An 18,656-nucleotide genomic window follows, 5' to 3' on the forward strand; every position below is an offset into this window, starting at 1 on the left:
GACAACAGAATCATAGAAAAGTAGGGCTGGAAGAGAACTCTGGAGGTCATCTAGTCTAACCCCCTGCCTGAGGCACGAGCATCCCCATCCAAACCATCCCATATAAATCCTTATCTAAGGTATTACTAAAACTACAGAATCACCCCTGTCACACAACTACAAGGCATAGCACCCTAACACGCTACAGGTAGAGGAGGGGGACAACAGTGGTGTGTTCAGCTGCTACAAGGCTTGTTAAACTGTGCTTGAGATCCATGATTTATGCTGTTGAAAAAGAAGCCTTTTCATACAGCCTAATATGTTAATACCACATTAGCTGCAATAATGAGGAAAACATGATGATACATCCTCGTAGTTTGTATATACTGATTTATCCTATTTTTGCCAGCATTTAAAATTTAGACTAAATATATGGCATTTACACAGACATGTAGAAGAACATCCTGTTTAAAAGAAGGATGCAGCAAAACCTTGTTTCCGACTTATCCCTTATACTTATGCAAATAGTTATTTTTCTTCACATATAAAATGACTGCTCAAATTCAAAGATTTCCAGAACTGAGACTTGAAACTAAGTTTTATTTTTAGTCCCCAAAAACACAGCAAGTTCATTAATGGAACTAGTCTGCTTGGCTCCTTCTCAATTTAAGTCAACCTGTAGTTCCAGATACCTTAGTAGGTATGCTCTTTGGTTTTGTATGCTTAAGGCAGCTACAGGTATATTCTATATTTTTACCTAGTTCATATGGCTCTCCAGCTGAACTACAGGCCGAGCTGGCTTTATCTTGGGAAACTGGCTTGAAATAAATAAGTAAAAAGGAAAAAAATAAGAGTATGTGGGACTCCTGAAGACTACTTCTAACAGAGGTAGATTGAAAAGCTCACAACTAAAATGAACAACCCTTCCCCTCCCTCCCAATCTCTGGGGACCTAGTGAAATTCTATACAGAGAATGAATGGTCACAGAACCAAGACAACAGACTGTGGCATAGAGCTATAAATCTGAATTTAAGGATATAAACTTTGGAGACAATTCACATGATCGGAATTGTAGCTACATAAAATAGTAGCTAATATATTTTTATACTCTTCCTAAAGATTTTACATTAATGAAAAACAGGTCAATAGCAAAACTTAAAACAATTTATTTACATGCAACCCTGCTGTTTTTATTACAATACCTGGAATGGCCAATCTAATATAATCTACAACTGGGACTGTACATGCCAATAAATTTGCCATGCATCTGCACATGTGCATTTGTGCAGGTTCATACATAAACTGCATAATGCATACTACTACAATGGGCAAGAGAGTCGCTGATTTATTCCCTAAGTCAGTATGCAGAATTCAAGGGCTTTTGGATCGGTCCCTAACTGGAGCACTGGAGCACTATGCAAAACAGCTGAGACAAATCATGGCAATCTAAAATTCCTGGATGAATTTAGACAGACAGAGCTGGCTAAGTACACAGACTTTTTTCCCAACCAGTTCTCAAAGTTCTCCCAACCACCAGTTATCAATCCGCATTTATGTTTCTTTAAAGATCTCCAGCTTCCATTGTGCAAAAGAAACCTGAACAGCAGCCAATTTGGCCAGATTTCTAACATCCATTCAACTTTAATGAAGGGAAACAACGTTTGTATTTCAGTGTATACAACAACAACAACATGCTTTCTCCTCCGTAAGATTGGTATTATTTCTTTTATACAAGGACTTACTTCATGATGTGAGCTATTGAAGTGTTGCTGACGAAAAGCATGGGATGTAAATCAACTGACCCTGCCAGGGTTTTCATCATCTTCTCAACTGTATGTATGCCCATCACATTTCCTTTCCTACCCAGGGCCTGAACAAGCATATTAATACTTCTTTGGTCAGGAAATACATTATTTTCAAGGGCTGATTTTAGAGTGTCTATAGCATCTAGTTGGGATGAAAATGGGAGAAAAAATTAAGATGTCAGTTTAGAAAAAGATCCCACTGCAATTTGTTTTTTAATAAAAGCATATAAGGTTGATATTGTAGTAAAACCACGAATACACCCAGCACATTAACTTAACTGCAGCCTCTCACTAAGCCTGCTAAAGTTAAAATGTGTACATAAATAAAGAATAAAGACCCTGGGAACTTGTTAAGTAAAAATTCCTGACAAGATACCAATATAGTATTTTCTAGACATCAAGTCCAAGGATATTATAAATTAAGCATTATACCTATACAATTTTGAACCTGTTTTTCAAAAACAAGTTGTAACCAGTCTTTGCTAGTATATGAACTTGCTTAACAGATATTGCATACCCTTGCAGAGATAAAATGAAGAGCATCACAGGTGGGAACTTGCTTGAGTCCAAGAATCACATTTTTAACAGGCTTTACAAACATGTATCAAATAAAACAATGTGGATCAGTGTACACAAGAGTGTAAAAAATGAAGTAGCCATCTCATAGTTATGAGTATGAACTGGACAGCTACTGCAACAGCTACCTAAAAATGATAGCTATTGACCACATCAACAGATCACTCTGAAAATCAAATCTTCGGTCTTCAATAATAAATTAATAATCAACTGCAAAAACAAATGAACAAACCCACCACCCTTGTGCACACACATTCCAGCTATAGCCATTTTAATTTCTCTAAACTATAAATCTTGTCAATTTACATTATACATAAGAAAATCATAATGATATGTCGCTCTGGTAAAAACCTCTCACTGCTTACCACCACAGGCAGGATTAATCACAAATACCACCAAGGGGTAATACTTTTAATATACCAGGCACCCACTTGAACTCTGAAGCATTAACATTTAGGTTTACTGTACAGATAGTAGTCTTCCCACAACCCAAACACTATCACTTGTAAAGGAAGGACAAACATACAATGTTGTATGCCTAATCTCCACAGGAAGCCCTCTTCCCATTTCATTTACCTTTTTGTTTGGAAAATCATAAACAAAGATTTAAGGGACAAGATTCTTGAAAGCTAAACTGAACTGCATGTTATTTTACGTTTTGCCTCCTCCTTGCCAGCACTGCATAGTTCTTTAACTGATCAGATGTTGCTTTACTGACTTACTCAAATACAGGACATTATAGAAAGAGTCCAAAATTGCACAAATTTTGAAATGCTGCTACATAACAACATAAGTATTCTGTATGGAGATTCTGCTGGGTAAGCCTAAAGAAACTTATTTACATTGACTGCATTTCTAATTTCAGGTCTTGGTTGAATTTTCAATATTCACGAGTGCAGGCATGTGTACTCTCTCTCTTTAGAAGCCCTAAGTGGTATTTTAATATTTTAGTTTAATCTCATAGTTTTATTTTCTCTACAACCTGTACTTCCACAAAAGGAAGCTCTTGTACTGTTTTTTAATCCAACATGACTTTGTTCTTACTAAAGGGTGCTGTTGGTAGAAGCAAATGATACATTTTAAAGCTCCCCCAAAGATACAAATATTTATTACAGATTCACATGGCATTTTAAAAACAGAAAACAAAGGGTCGGAAGAGGTAAAGGAAGTAAGGCTGATAAGAAGTAAAAGACCATGAGGTACATGTAATTCTATTCATGAAATAGGTGTTTAGCAAATTTACTTTTATGTTTAAATTTTGAAACCATATCCAGAACATAAATCAGATTGGAAATCTGCAACAGAAAGTTCACAAAAAGAAATGACCTCTGCTGTCTGTGATCCATGAAAATTTTCAAGCATACTCAGTGATCACCAACCCTGAAAGTTGTAACCAATGTACCAAGCTTTGTTTTTTGCAAGGCTGTACAAAAACAGTAGTTTAAACTGGAAACTGCACTTAGTTGTTGCAATCTCTTGGTCCTCCAAAACAGGGCAAGAGAAAAAAAAAGTCTTTAACTATGGCTTTGTGGAAGACAGACCAACTCTGAAAAAGTGGTGTATTTGAGAAAGGTTTTGAAGGAAAGAGGTTATGTGAATCATGCCATCAAGGATGGTTATTCTAAGCACAAGCATCCTTGGAAACCAATGCAAGTCCCCCCAAAATGGCAGAGAGATACGAAAATAAAGATTTCTTTATTTCTGTAACAAAAGGTTGGACAGATTTGAGAAAGTGCACAAATCAGGCCTATAGAACATCAGGGGGAAAACTGCTACAGAAGCTCAAGCAGATGAACAGAACATAGAAGAAGCTTTCAGTAGCAGGATTACAAGAAAGGAAGAATGAACAACATTTAGTAACACGCCAGATTGAGAAATACAGAAGGCAAGATTTGAAGACTTGGGTGACTAATGATGAAGAATTGTCAACAAATAAAAGTAGTACTAAAAGACGGGGAAGAGGATAAGTGCCATTTCAACATGTTGATTCTGAATTGATGATTGGACACCTGGAAGGAATACCAGAGAAAGTGTTACAGACAATACCAAATGAAAAATGATTTGAAAGCTAGTGGAAACCTTGTTATGAAATAACATATTTAAGTTACTGTAGAAGCATCTTAATATGGATGCTTTAACTTGGATATGTGGTAGAAAATGAATACACAATGGAATGAATAACATCAAGGATGGAACAGCAGGTGGCAAATCTGAGTGTCCCTGCTTTTCAGATTAAAATAAAACAAGTCTTATTTAAATATTTGTTTGTATTTAGTTTTGGTGTTTTAGAATACTACTGAAACTACATAAATATTTTCTATTAGCATCATACTAGTACTTCTTAGTAGCCATATGCTTAGAAAAAGATTGAAAAGCTTTAGATTTGGTTAAATTCTTCTGTTTTGATGCATCAGCAACTTTCAGTTATCTGAATACCACAAAACTAAACATGATAAACAATTAATACTGAAGATCTGAAAGTGGTACAGTGATTAAGTTGTCCACCATCTTGTTTCACTCGTGTGTCCTTCAGCCACCATTTTTGTTGTTATCTTATAAATGTTAAATTAAAAAGGAAAGAAAAACACAATGCATATTTTATTACTGTTGGTATTGTGAACTATTAAAAAGTATTTGATTAGGTTTTTAAATCAATATTATAATCATTTGGTGCACAATCATGCACATTTAACACTCAGTTTAACTCATTTGGTATCTCATACAACCAACACAATATGCAAGAAGCAACTGCTGGGAATTGTTTCAGATGCTCTAAAGTATGTTAATTTCCAAAGCAAAATGACTTGTGCTGTGAATTTTAACGCACTTGAAAGCCTGTACTTTCTCTCGTTCTGGAGCACAAATTTTGCATGTCTGAAGAGCTGTGATTCATCTTAAGAAAACCCATCTTGTGTTAAATGGAATGGAAACTGGACTAAGTGGTCAAATGACAAGTACATTCATATTCAAGCTGTATTATAAATGCATGTACAGTAATTTACGTCTCTCAGCTACCACAAAAGGCTCTTGATAAGCAGGTAATTTGCTAAATGGACTCCTTTATCCAAGTATTCGAAGGGCGTTACAAGAAAAATCTGCAGAGGCATTAATGTGACGTAAAGGTCAAGCATTGTGACATACCTTTCAAATAATCCCGCCTAACTTGCGCTCTGATGAGGTCGCTGCTGGCAGTAACGTTCAGTCTGAAGCTCTTGATGTGGGACTCAGCGCTAAAAGAAGCAGACATTTAGAAAGGAATTACTGACATGCTTCTGATACGATAATAAATGGTTGAGCACCAAGGTGAAATTATAAAAACTACTGTTCGTATGTTAAAAATATTGCTGCAAAATATCGACCTGGAGACAGCTTTTGTGTTATCCTGTCAATGGTTATAGAAGGATAATTTTTTTTTTCATTCTGACAGATGACAAAGTTGGAAATGAGCAACAAAAGAAACAAAGTAAAAGATTTTTTTTAAACAATCGGTTCAGATTCTTGAATGCTGACATATTAGATGACTAAAATAACTGCATGCCCTGCATTGTTCTGTTGTATCCTAAGCTGGATACTTTTTCTCCTTTTTTCAACAGTCACCGTAATTATAAAATGTAAAACTATTCTTTCAGCAATAAAAATGAAACATTTATTTTCAGTACTGTATATTTTAAATATAAACTAAAGCATATTATGAACTAACACCATATCATTTGGTTGATTAATTTTCAGATTTCTGTCATCTAGATGTATACAGTTTTTAAACTGAACATACTAAATCATCTTCCTTTGCCATGTTAAAATTAAACTTCACCTATCAATTCTGCACCTCCTGTAATGCAAAAAACTTCCCATGTCTACAGTGAAAGAACTTTGCTTTAATAATATTGTTAAAGCTTTTCTGAAAAAGTAATGTGTATGCTTTCAGATAGACTAACCAGCAATCACATCTATTTTTACAGAATGTCCTAATTCCTGATGAAATTTAGACACAGTTTTAATATATCAAGATAACTTTATAAAGGTTCATTTTTAGATTACAAAATCTCCACTAGTGAAAAAGGGACATTGCCATTTGCCATATCAGCAATCAAGATAAACCTCACTGATCATCTTGTGGCAAACAACTGAGCAGCCTACCTACTTGAACTTATGTGCTGAGCGGATTGGGAGGTAAGCAGGGTCATTGCTAAATTATTCTCATCAATCCCAAGAAAATCCTTCAGAGAGTACACAATATGACTATCCTCTCAGTCACTTTCAGCCTCCAGGGTGCATAAATGCAGTCACTGGACTCAGGATTTTCTTACTCTCCCAACCAATCCTCTTAATCCCTGCCTAAACACCCATTGCTCAGTTCTGCTTTTTTTCTTTGCCCCATCTGTCAAAGCCCTTAAGTCAACAATTCATGCATGAGACAGTAAATTACATATAACAAAGGATTTACTTTCTTCAATCTTCCAATCTTTAGTGTGATTAAATAGATGTTAGCCACTATTACAAAAACTAATCCCTCATTCCAATACTACTACATTTCTAGTTTAAAATGCTTGGACTAAATACAGTAAAGGTATCTAAAATCATAAATTTTGGGAGACAACAGGACTTGGATTTGACTAAAAAGTCAGTAAAGTCCAGAACTTTTCCAGAATCTCAAATCAGAATGCATCCAGAATACACACATTTTAAATGCAATATTAATTCTTTGTTATCCTGGACCAGATATAAATTTAAATATATTATCTATCCTTTTCTGTAAGGAAAAAAATGCTTATTATACTGCCTAGGCTACTACTAATACAAATCTTTTAAGGTTTTCTAAATATTATTTAAATTTCAAATTTGGTTTCAACCAGAGTACAAAAGAAAAAGATGTAGTCTAAACAAGTGACAGCAACTTTCATATCTTTTACTGTAAATATTAGGAGATGAGCAAGCTTCAGGCCACTGCACACATTTAGGCTACCAAGAGCAATCTCTTTGTAAATGAGGTTGGTAAGACTGACTCCTACATACACTAAACTGTAAGCATACACAAATTTGCTTGTTCTTAACTGTACACACTACGTATTCCTTCAATTCCATTCTGTAGTTTATGCATTATCTAGACATTTTTAAAGTACATTTGCTTGTACAGAATAGTTTTCACAGCCTGTATACTAAATTTATCAGGACTTAATCCTTGCATTAAAAATGCTTTGTCCAAAAAAAAAAGTTTAGAGCACTTGCAATAAAAAGCATCTAAGGCTTGTAAAGGAAGATAGCAAGAGTTAAGCAATAGGGCTTGTTACAGTGTGTCCATAGACAGTAGATCTGTACTGCAGGCTGTTCTGAATTATGTTTCCAATCCATATAGTTATTGCTGTACTCACTTTTGAGGAATGATCAATAAGAATGGACTACCGGATACATCCTATTCCCATTTAACAGTTTGTTTCTAGTCATCATCTTAAAACTTGTATAATTTTCAGTTTGATGATAATATACTCTGAGAGTCTTTGATCAGTATTTATGTAATTTCAACAGAGATGTGCCAATACATTTTTAACTATTATTTTAAATAGGAGACAGAAACACATATTTTGCAATGTCTCATGACTCAGAAGTTTGCCAATTCTTTCCTGATTTTCTGATTTTTAAGTAACTTCTGGTAATGCGTTTAGAATTTATGGCCTTTTCTTCTTAACTACATGCTAAAAGAAATCAGCTAACATTTGGCTGTTCTACCAGGCTCCAGTACAGAGTTTTAAACTCTCAAACTAATCTCTTCTTCTAGTAAGATACTGCTGGTGGGGTTTAAAGTGCACACTTTCAATTAAAAAAAAAAAATACATCTTTACATCTATAAAGTACTTCTGTTCTTTGCTGAACTTTGGACGCAAGGTGAAATGGATTCCATTTCCTTTTCCTAACAGACCGTAACTGCTTAATACTTTTAAACAGAGCTTAAATTTACCTTGATATATGGCATGCACAGATACAGTTACTATAGAGATGTTGTATCTAACTGATTCAGAAACATTTTAATTGCGCTTCTTAATGTAGGAAGCATAAATCTCTTAAAGGTACAAACTAATTTTGTAATTGAAATATATAAGTTAACTCCACAATGTTCTTTTAGATGTGTGTGCTGTGCTCTCTCCTCAGGATTCCTGCTGTAGCCAAAGAATGTAGTAGTGTCTGTTTTGAAGGTTTCAATTCTCCTTAATCCTTTTTTATGGCTAGTCATATTTAATTTGAGAGGTATAATTTATTAGAATGAGTTAGCCTCCTACCCATTGTCAAAGAGAAATTTTAAATTGGGTCTCCTGACTACAAATTTACCTACAACAGGCTTTGAACCAGATTTATTCAATGTTTACTCCCCAGTTATAAAGGGCAGCAATCTCATTATTTACATGAATTGCTAGATTGAGAAACCATCCAACTGAAGGACTGGGGGTCAGACTCGATGATCTGGGGGTCGGACTCAATGATCTATTGAGGTCCCTTCCGACCCTAATATCTATGAAGGATCTTGATACCACTACCGACTCAGCTGACACATTTGGTCCAAAGGATAAAATATTCAAAAACTCCGTTTTCCAAAGTTACTTGATTACAGTATAACCTCATTAATCCCGAAAATCTGGAATTCTCAAAAATCTGGCACTGGTCTGGCACCGGCTGATGCTCTCCCCTACTCTCCCAGACGCAGAGGAGGAAGCTTGCATGCAGCGACTCCCACTGCCATCCACCACCGTGCACCGTTGTTTTGCATGTGGCCACTGCTCCGCAACCGGCCGCTGCTCAGGTTTAAAAAATCTGGCACTTTCAAACATCTGGCAGGTGCTCGGTCCCGAGCATGCTGGATTTATGAGATTATACTGTATTATTATTAAAAGGTCTGGTTTCTTATAGCCCTTGCTGGCAGATGATACTGAGGCACAAAAGTTATATTCCGCAGTCAAAGCAAATGCTAACACATAACTTAAAGTTTACTTCCAACCCAACTAAGTCTGCAAAGACATGCTAGCGTACTAAAAGACACTAGTGTACTGAGACTCATCTATGGACTTCTGGAACCAGTCAGCCTAAAGAAGTGAGTAATAATGTCAAGCTGTTGACTAGTTAAAACTGCTAACCATAAGACACATGGCTGATGATATGCACTACCAAAGATGCCTTTAGAGGTCCAATTTCTCACCGAATCAACCTCTTGCCCATTGTGACCTATTTTCACAAGGAAGCTGAGACTTAACTGAAATAGATGGGAAGTTAAAAATAAATTAAAAATTAAAAACAAACTTACAAGGTTTTCACGATTACGGTCTCTCCAACGTAACCCAGAGACAGCAATGCCTTTATAAGTGTAAAATAAGTGGAGGATTTAAATTTCATATCCTTCTTAACTGCTTCCCGGAAAATATCGTATGCCTCTACAATGAGAATAAAAAACAACTGAGATGTCAGATTGCACTGAAACGGCATACAAAGAGAATTCACTTCTTCTTTATTATTATTTACAGTGACTCCTTTCTAAATACCATTCTATTTTTCCTGTTCTTAAATCTTTTAGTCTAAAGCTGTATTTTAGAAAATTGTTGGTTTTGCCCAGGCTTGACTGAATGCTCCTCTTCCCAAAGCCAAAAACCTCCCCCCCCCCCCCATCAAATATATACAGATGTTTCTTCCAATATTCACATAACTGGTTATGAGAAAGAAAGAACTAATGATTTTAAAATCAACACCTAATTCTGGGGTAGGTGCTTACAATGTTTGGCTCATGATCACAACAGCATTTTGCTAATATAGAAGGTGATTCCAATATTGGGAGATCAAATTATTTGGTTAAGACAAGATTTATACAAAAACATACAATTTACAAATATACAGATATTTAACAAATAAACTAGGCTGCATTTGTTTGACTGATTAACAGTTTTATTTCACACATTCACAATATCTGTCAGCGTATGAAAAGACATTACCAAAAAAGGTAACAACACTTTTCAGTCATTTATTTTCCTGAAACAAGATTGTGCAGCTGTAAACATCTATCTGAAACAGTATCCAGACTGTAATGTTTTCTAGAAAATGGTAAAAAAGACCAACAGTGAATTTTAACATCTGGAACTTTGCAGCTGCAAATTTCACTTACAAAACGATGAAGAGAGTATACCATAAAGTTTAAGCTATGCTAAGATAACACCCCCCCCACCAACTAATTCAACAGATGTTTAGAATTTCACTACAAACACAATCTGACAATTGATTTTGGCTTTCACTTTTAGAGGACAGGAAAATAACTTTCATCCAATACTTTAGAAAGAGAAGACAATGAATAATAATCTCTATAGCACGTGTTAAGAAATTCTTAGTGAGCATTCCATTCCCAAAACTGTAAGTTCTAGTTGACCTCCCACAGTTTACATTTTGAAAGTCTCAGTATAATCGCATAAGAATGACTATTTTAGCAAGTAGGTAAATGTACCTGTTTACAGCCTTGCTCACTGTAAACATGCATTGTATTTCAACTAAACCATCATATAATTCTTCAAAATTTAAAATTAAAATTTTATCTTAAATACAGAATCATAGAAAGTTAGGTGTTGGAAGGGACCTCAGGAGGTCATCTAGTCCAACCCCCTGCTCAAGGCAGGACCATCCCTAAGTAGACCATTCCAGCCAAGGTTTTGCCTGGCCAGGTCTTAAAAACCTCCAAGGATGGAGATTCCACTACCTCTCTGGATAACCTGTTCCAGTGTTTTACTACCCTCCTAGTGAGAAAATTCTTTTTAATATCTTCCCTTGCTGCAATTTGAGACTATTGTTCCTTGTTCTGTCACCTGCCACCACTGAGAACAGTCTAGCTTCATCCTCTCTGGAATTACCTTTTAGGTAGCTGAAGGCTGTTATTAAATCCCCTCTCAGTCTTATCTTCTCCAGACTGAATAAGCCCAGTTCCTTCAGCCTCTCCTCAGAAGTCATGTGCCCCAGCCCCCTAACCATTTCTGTTGCCCTCTGCTGAACTCTCTCTAATTTTGTCCACATCCCTTCTGTAGTGGGGGGCCCAAAACCAGACATCATACTCCAGATGCGGCCTCACCAGTGCCAAATACAGGGGAATAATCACTTCCCTTGATCCGCTGGCAATGCTCCCAGCTAATGCTGCCCAGTATATGCTGTTAGCCTTTTTGGCAACAAGGGCATGCTGTTGGCTTATATCCAGCCTATTGTCCACTGTAACCACCAGGTGCTTTTCTGCACAGCTGCTGCTTAGCCAGCTGACCCCCAGCCTGTACAGCCACAGGGGATTGTTCTGTCTTAAGTGCAAGACTCTGCAATTCTCCTTGTTAAACTTTATAAGATTTCTTTTGGTCCAATCCTTCAATTTTTTGGGGTCCCGCTGAATCCTAGCCCTAACCTCCAGCATATCTACTACTCCCCCCAGTTTGGTGTCATCTGTAAACTTGCTGGGAGTGCACTCTATCCCATCTTCCAGATTATTGGTGAAGATATTGAACAAAACTGGCCCTAGGCCTAACCTCTGGGGCACTCCACTTGATACCGACTGCCAACTAGACATCAAGCCATTGATCACCACCCTTTGAGCCCAACTATCTAGCCAGTTTTCAATTCATCTTATACTCCATTCATCCAACCCATACCTCCTTAGCTTGCTTGTGAGAATGTTGTGGGAGATGATATCAAAAGCCTTCCTAAAGTCAAGTATATCACATCCACAGAGCCAGTTATCTCATCATACAAGGCAATCAGGTAGGTCAGGCATGACTTGCCCTTGGTGAATCCATGCCGACTGTTCCTAATCATCTTCTTTTCCTCCAAGTGCTTAGAAATGGATTCCTTGAGGATCTGCTCCATGATTTTTCCAGGGATTTTGATGAGGCTGACTGGTTTGTAGTTCCCTAGATCCTCCACCCCTTTCTTAAAGATGGGCACTCTTATTACTTTTATTTGCCCTATTCTAATTATCCAGGACATCTGATCAACAAGAGTTCTCAAAGATAAGGGCAAGCAGCTCTGCATTCACATTGGCCAACTCCCTTAGCACCTTTGGATGCATCCCATCTGGCTTCATGGACTTGTGTACATTCAGCTTTTCCAAATGGCCCCTAACCTGTTCTTTCACTACCGTCAGCATCTCACCTGCTATTCAAACTGTGCTGCCAGGTGCAGCAGCTTGGGAGCTGACCTTGCCTGTGAAGGCTGAAGTAAAAAAGGCATTGAGTACTTCTCAAAACTGTTTACGAAACACCTTTGTTAAAACTTGTAGCAATTTCAAAAAAAGGTAACATGCATCAACTCTGGACAAACTAATCTACGGGTACCATATGCAAATTGTTACAGCCATGTTTAATTTCAAGGTTGTTTCCAAATTTGTTCCTCACTTCCATGTGCTCAGAGAGAGTAGAGTCTGAAAGTCACAGGAAGGGGAACAGGCTGTCAGGGAAAAAAGTTGGGGGGAAAGCAGAGAGCTACCTGATCCCCCAGATTTAATTTTCCTTGATGTAGCAGTAGGAGGGGGACAAATTCAAGGACGACCTTTAATAATTAGATTCTATACCTTAAAAATTATAACAAATTTTCCATATGTGGAATCTAATTTATAAGAAATCTCATAAGGTTCAATAAGAAGTGCTGCACTTAGGACAGAACAATTTCATGCACTGGTACAGGCTGGGGACCAATTTGCTAAGCAGCAACTCTGCAGGAAAGGACAGGGGAGTTACAATGGACAATTAGCTGAATATGATCCAACAGTGTGCCATTGCTGAGAAGAAGCCCCCCCCCCCCCACTACAGAAAGGATGTGGACACATTGGAAAGAGTTCAGCAGAGGGCAATGAAAATGGTTAGGGGCCTGAGGCACATGACTTCTGTGGAGAGGCTGAAGAAACTGGGCTTATTTAGTCCAATGAAGAGAGGACTGTGAAGGAATTTAATAGCAGCCTTCAATTACCAGAAATGTGATTCCAAAGAGGATGGAGATAGACTTTTCTCAGGGGTGGCATATGACAGAACAAAGAGCAGTAATCTCAGGTTGCAGCAAGGGAAGGTTAAATTAGATATTAGGAAACTCTCTCATGAGAAGAGTAGTAAAACACTGGAACAAGTAACCCAGAGAGGTTGTGGAATCTCCGTCCTTGGAGGTTGTTCAGACTTGGCTAGGCAAAACCTTCACTGGAATCATCTAACTGGGGATGTGCTTTGAGCAGGGGGCTGGACTAGATGGCTTCCTGAGGGTCCCTTCCAATCCTAATTTTCTATGATTCTATGATAATTATTGGGAGGGTATTTTATAATCAAGGTCTTATTTAATTAAATAAAGTAGTTTGTCTCCCCTATTTCAGTACAATGGTTGCACTTACATTAAAACTGTTCACTATAAAACAACCAACTATAAAGCAATACATCTCTTCCCCCCCACCCAATGTTATATAGGAAGCAAACCCATTTCAAATCACTTTCAAGCAAGTATTATTGTAGGCAGGTCTCTGTGTAGTAAATGTGCGATCAGTAAGACAGCAGAAATAAGTTTCCTCCCTTCTCTCTCCCTCTCTTGTAAATTAAGCTGCACATACACTTCAGGACCCCTTTTCATCACCAAATAAAAAAATAGGTAAAAACGAGTTTACCCCAAAATAGGAAAACTAGAATATTCAAATACTCATTTAAACTTTAACTCTTTTTTCTAACTTCTTCAAAGCGAGGTATTTTTAGAATAAGACACAAATACATTTGTTTCTCTAGGCAACTGCAAACATTTTGGAAGAAATACTGCATGCAACTAGAAAGCCCTCAGTTTCTTTTCCTTCTTAAAATGGCTTTCAAGACATATTACACAGCCACACTAATGATAATGGTCTAATGATTCATAGATTTCATAGGTTTGGGGGGGGGGGGGGGGAGAGGGACCTCAGTAGATCATCGAGTCCGACTGCCTGCCCTGGGCAGGAAAGAGTGCTGGGATCAGATGACCCCAGCCAGGTGTTGGTCCAGTCTTCTCTGAAAGACACCTAAGGTTAGGGAGAGCACCACCTCCCTTGGAAGCCCATTCCAGATTCTGGTAACCCTTTCCATGAAGAAGTTCTTCCTGATGTCTAGTCTAAATCTGCTCTTTGTCAGGTTGTGGCTGTTGTTTCTAATTACTCCAAGGGGTGCCCTGGTAAACACAATATCTTCTATCCCTTGCTGCCTGCCCCCCCCAGATGAATTTGTAAATGGCTACTAGATCCCCTCTCAGCCTTCTCTTACGGAGGCTGAAGAGATCCAGGTCCCTCAATCTCTCTTCGTAGAACCTTGCCTGCAGGCCCTTAACCACATGAGTGGCCCTCCTCTGGACCCTCTCAAGGTTATCCACATCCCTCTTGAAGCATGGTGCCCAAAACTGGACACAATATTCCAGCTGCGGCCTTACCAATGCCACATTCCTTAGACCTGCTCGTGATGCACCTATTAACGCATGACAGAGTGCGATTAGCTCTATTGATCACTTTGTCACGTTGACGACTCATGTTCATCCTTGAGTCAACTATGACTCTGAGATCACTTTCTGCTGCTGTGCTGCTTAGAAGGTCATCTTCCAATCTGTCAGTGTGTTGGTGATTCCTTCCTCCCTAGGTACAGTACTTCGAACTTTGTTAAACTGCATCCTATTTTGTTCTGCCCACTTCTCCAGCCTGTCCAAATCCGCCTCAATCTGTTCCCTGCCCTCCAGCGTGTTAACTTTGCCCCATAATTTGATGTCATCCACGAATTTGGACAGTGTGCTCTCCGTGCCCTCATCCACGTCACTGATGTAGCTCCTGAACAGCACTGGTCCAAGGACTGAGCCTTGGGGGACCCCACTGCCCACATCTTTCCAGGCCAATACCGACCAGTCCACCACCACTCTCTGGGTGCGTCTCATTAGCCAGTTTGCCACCCACTTGACCATGAAATAATATAAGTCACAGCCACTTAGTTTCTTTTTTTTTTTCAAATGAGAGTGGGTTGTGACACTATATATCAAAGGCTTTTTTTTTTAAATCCAAGTTTATGACATCTACCTCAACTCCTGCGTCTAAGCAGTTTTTGACCTGGTCATAAAAAGAAACAAGGTTCGTCAGACAGGATCTATCTTTTCTGAATCCCTGCTACACTCCCACAAATATAATCCTTAACAATTTTTTCAAAGGTTTTCCCAAGGAAAGAGGTGAGACTAATCAGTCTATAGTTAAGATCCTTCCTCCTCCCCTTTTTGAAAATAGGGACCACACTGGCTCTCTTCCAGTCCTCTGGGACTTGTCCTGAGTGCCATGAGTGCTCAAACAGTCCTGCCAGTGGTTCTGCTATGACACTGGCTAGCACCCTTGGATGAAGATCATTTGGGCCTGCTGACTTGAACACATCAAGCCCCTCTAAGTGTCCCTTCACTAGGTCGGTGCTAACCGTTGGTGGGCCGGTGTCCTTCCTGTGCTTGTCTATAGTCCAATTTGGAGATATGTCATTATCCGTGTTCAGGAATAGAGATGCCACAAACTCATTGAAGAGCTCAGCTTCGTCCCTCCTATCCATCACTAATTGCCCTAGCTGTAGGAGTCTTACATTACCGTGTGCCTTCTTTTTGCTCCCTATACACCTGAAAAAGGACTTTTTGTTGTCTTTAATTTTTGTTGCCACCCTGAGTTCCATTGCTGTCTTGGCCTTTCTGACTCCCTGCAAGTGTGAGCCAAGCAGGTATAATCCTCCTTGGTGGCTACCCCCTGCTTCCACAGTCTGTACGCTTTTTTCATCCCTAGGCTTTTCTGGATTTTCCTGCTCAGCCAAGAGGGTTTCTTGGCCCCTTTGCCCCCACTTTATGTACACTGGAATTGCCACCTTCTGTGCCCGAAGGATTGTTCCTTTGAGGAACAACAACCCTTCCTGGACTCCCATCTCACCAAGGGTCTTGTCCTTCAGTGCCTCACTTGCTAACCTCCTGAGCTCACTGAAGTTAGCTTTTCTGAAGTCTAGCACTTCCGCCCTACTGGTTATCCTCCCCACCTTTCGACAGATAGTGAATTCTAACAATTTTCAGATGGTCTAAGATTTCAATGCTTTTTCCATCTTGGTCATCCCTGCTGAATATCAAATGTGTGCCACCACCACCCGATGGATGGACTTCCATATCAGTTCCAAGTTGTGTGAACATGCCAATGCATACGATTGCACCCCACAGTCTATAAATCACTGCCCACGTATACAGGGGTTTGGGTTGTAGCCGTGTTGGTCTAAGGACCTGGCTTCTTTACTTTTCATTCCATCCAGGAAGAGCACACACCAACTGCTGAAGCTTCCTTAGCCTGACAAAGGGTTTTTGAACCCGAAAGCTTGCTTAATAACTATTCCCCAACCATTTGGGTTGGTCTAATAAAAGATATCAAATTCACCCAAGGAACCTTGTCTGCCTGTGCCCATGTATATACCTTTCATGAACTGTAGCCAGTTAAACAATGCATTAAGAATCTTTACCAACTTTAACATGGTACTCTCGAAACTCACTTCAACAACATTTTTATTCTAAACAACCCCAAGGGTAAAATATTTCATAACTGTTTTCATTACTTAGATTCTGAAAAAAGTGACACTCTTTCACATCAATACCCTTAAATTCATAGATTGTTAGGGGCTGGAAGGGACCTTGCAGATCATTGGGTCCAGCCCCCTCGCTCTAGGCAGGAAGACAACTGGGGTTAAGTGACCCCAGCAAGGTGACTGTCTAGTCTCCTCTTGAAAACCTCCAGGGTAGGTGACTGCACCGCTTCTGGAGGGAGTTTATTTCACAGTCTGGACACCCTGACTGTGAAGGAGTTTTTCCTGGTATTAAGGCTGAAGTGGCCTCCCCGAAATTTGTATCCATTGCCTGGGGCTTCCCCGGGGGTGCCCTAGTGAACAGTTGTTCATCAAGCTCCTGATGTACTCCTATGACAGGGGGTGGCAACCCCTGGCACACATACCAAGCATAGCACACAAAGCCATTTTGCTTGGCACACCAGGGTCAGCCCCCACTCTGGGTAGCTGCTGCCAGCGATGGAGCCTGGGTTGCTCCCAGCAAGGCTTGCAGTGTCCCAGTTGCCTGCTGGGAGCAGCCCAGACTCCCGGCTGGCAGCAGCTCCCCAGAGCCGGGGCCAGCTGCAGGTGGGAGGCTCTAAACAGCTGTGCCAGGCTCCAGCATCAGCTCCACACTGGTGCATGCACCTGTGCATTGAAGCAGGCAGTGGGGGCCTGAGCCAGCGCAGCTCTGGTTTCTCCCCCGCTCCCAACACAGAGGTGATGGCAGGCTTCCAGAGCCCGGCACAGCTGTTTGTAGCCAGCCCAAGCTCTGGGCAGCTGCAGCAAGCAAGCAGGGGGCAGGCTGTAGCCCGACCCGAGGTGCCTGTGCAGTCGCCACCAGCACGGAGCTGATGCCGGAGCTGTGGAGCCTGGCGCAGCTATTTTCAGCCTGCCCACTGCTTGCTTGCTGCAGTTGCCCAGAGCCCAGCCTGGCTACAAACAGCTGTGCTGGGCTCTGGAAACCTGAGACTGGGACTGCGTTGCCTCAGGCCCTTCCCTCACCGCCCACTCCGACGTGCAGGTGCACATGCCAGTGCTGAGCTGATGCCGGAGCTCAGCATAGCTGTTTGGAGCCTCTGGGGAGCTGCTGCCAGCTGGGAGCCCAGGCTGCTCCCAGCAGGCAGCTGGGATGCTGCAAGCCCTGCTGGAAGCAGCCTGGGTTCCAGCAGCTACCTGAGCTCCAAGCAGAGCATCCTACCATGTACCCCTTGCCCTCATTTTGTTTTTCTGCCCATGCCGGCACTCCGGCACCTTCCGAGGTAGGCATTGTGGTGTTTTTGGCACTCCAGCCAAAAAACGTTGCCTACCTCTGTCCTATGATATAGCAGTAAGTTGATATCAAGTCCCCTCTCAGCCTTCTCTTCTTTAGGCCAAAGAAGCTGAAGTCCCTCAGCCTTTCCTCGTATGGCTTGCCTTGCAAATCCCTGATCATATGGATGGCTCTTTTCTGGACCCTCTCAAGTTTTTCCATATCCTTATTGAAATGGGCATCACTAGCTGATTATTTCTTCAGCCACCATTTTTGGTGAAAAGTTGTAAACTTAAACTACCTAAACAGATTAGCATTCAAAAGAGATTCTGGCATAAAAATCATCTTGTGTAATATTAGCCATTTTAAACAGAGAGAGCTGTTAGAGAAGAGACAACTTGCCAGCACTGTCTCAATTCTGAAAACAGTCACATTTGGTTCAGCCATGGCTGCTGCCTGGGACGTGTGTGCCTC

At 40.1% G+C, this 18,656-nt stretch overlaps 1 protein-coding gene across 5 annotated transcripts in view; it reads right to left on the reverse strand.

The window, feature by feature from the left end:
• LRPPRC (leucine rich pentatricopeptide repeat containing) overlaps positions 1-18,656 on the reverse strand; it is a 159,890-nt gene that overhangs the window by 12,907 nt on the left and 128,327 nt on the right. For all 5 annotated transcript variants that reach the window (XM_019483263.2, XM_006274201.4, XM_014598074.3 and 2 more), the window contains exons 30-32: positions 9,649-9,775; positions 5,502-5,590; positions 1,722-1,926 (exon numbers count right to left, since the gene is read on the reverse strand). In XM_019483263.2, coding sequence (XP_019338808.2) covers positions 1,722-1,926; positions 5,502-5,590; positions 9,649-9,775 — 421 coding nt within the window. The remainder of the gene's footprint in view (positions 1-1,721; positions 1,927-5,501; positions 5,591-9,648; positions 9,776-18,656) is intronic.

This window comes from Alligator mississippiensis, chromosome 1 (assembly GCF_030867095.1).
Source record: "Alligator mississippiensis isolate rAllMis1 chromosome 1, rAllMis1, whole genome shotgun sequence".
NCBI classification, from domain to species: domain Eukaryota; kingdom Metazoa; phylum Chordata; order Crocodylia; family Alligatoridae; genus Alligator; species Alligator mississippiensis.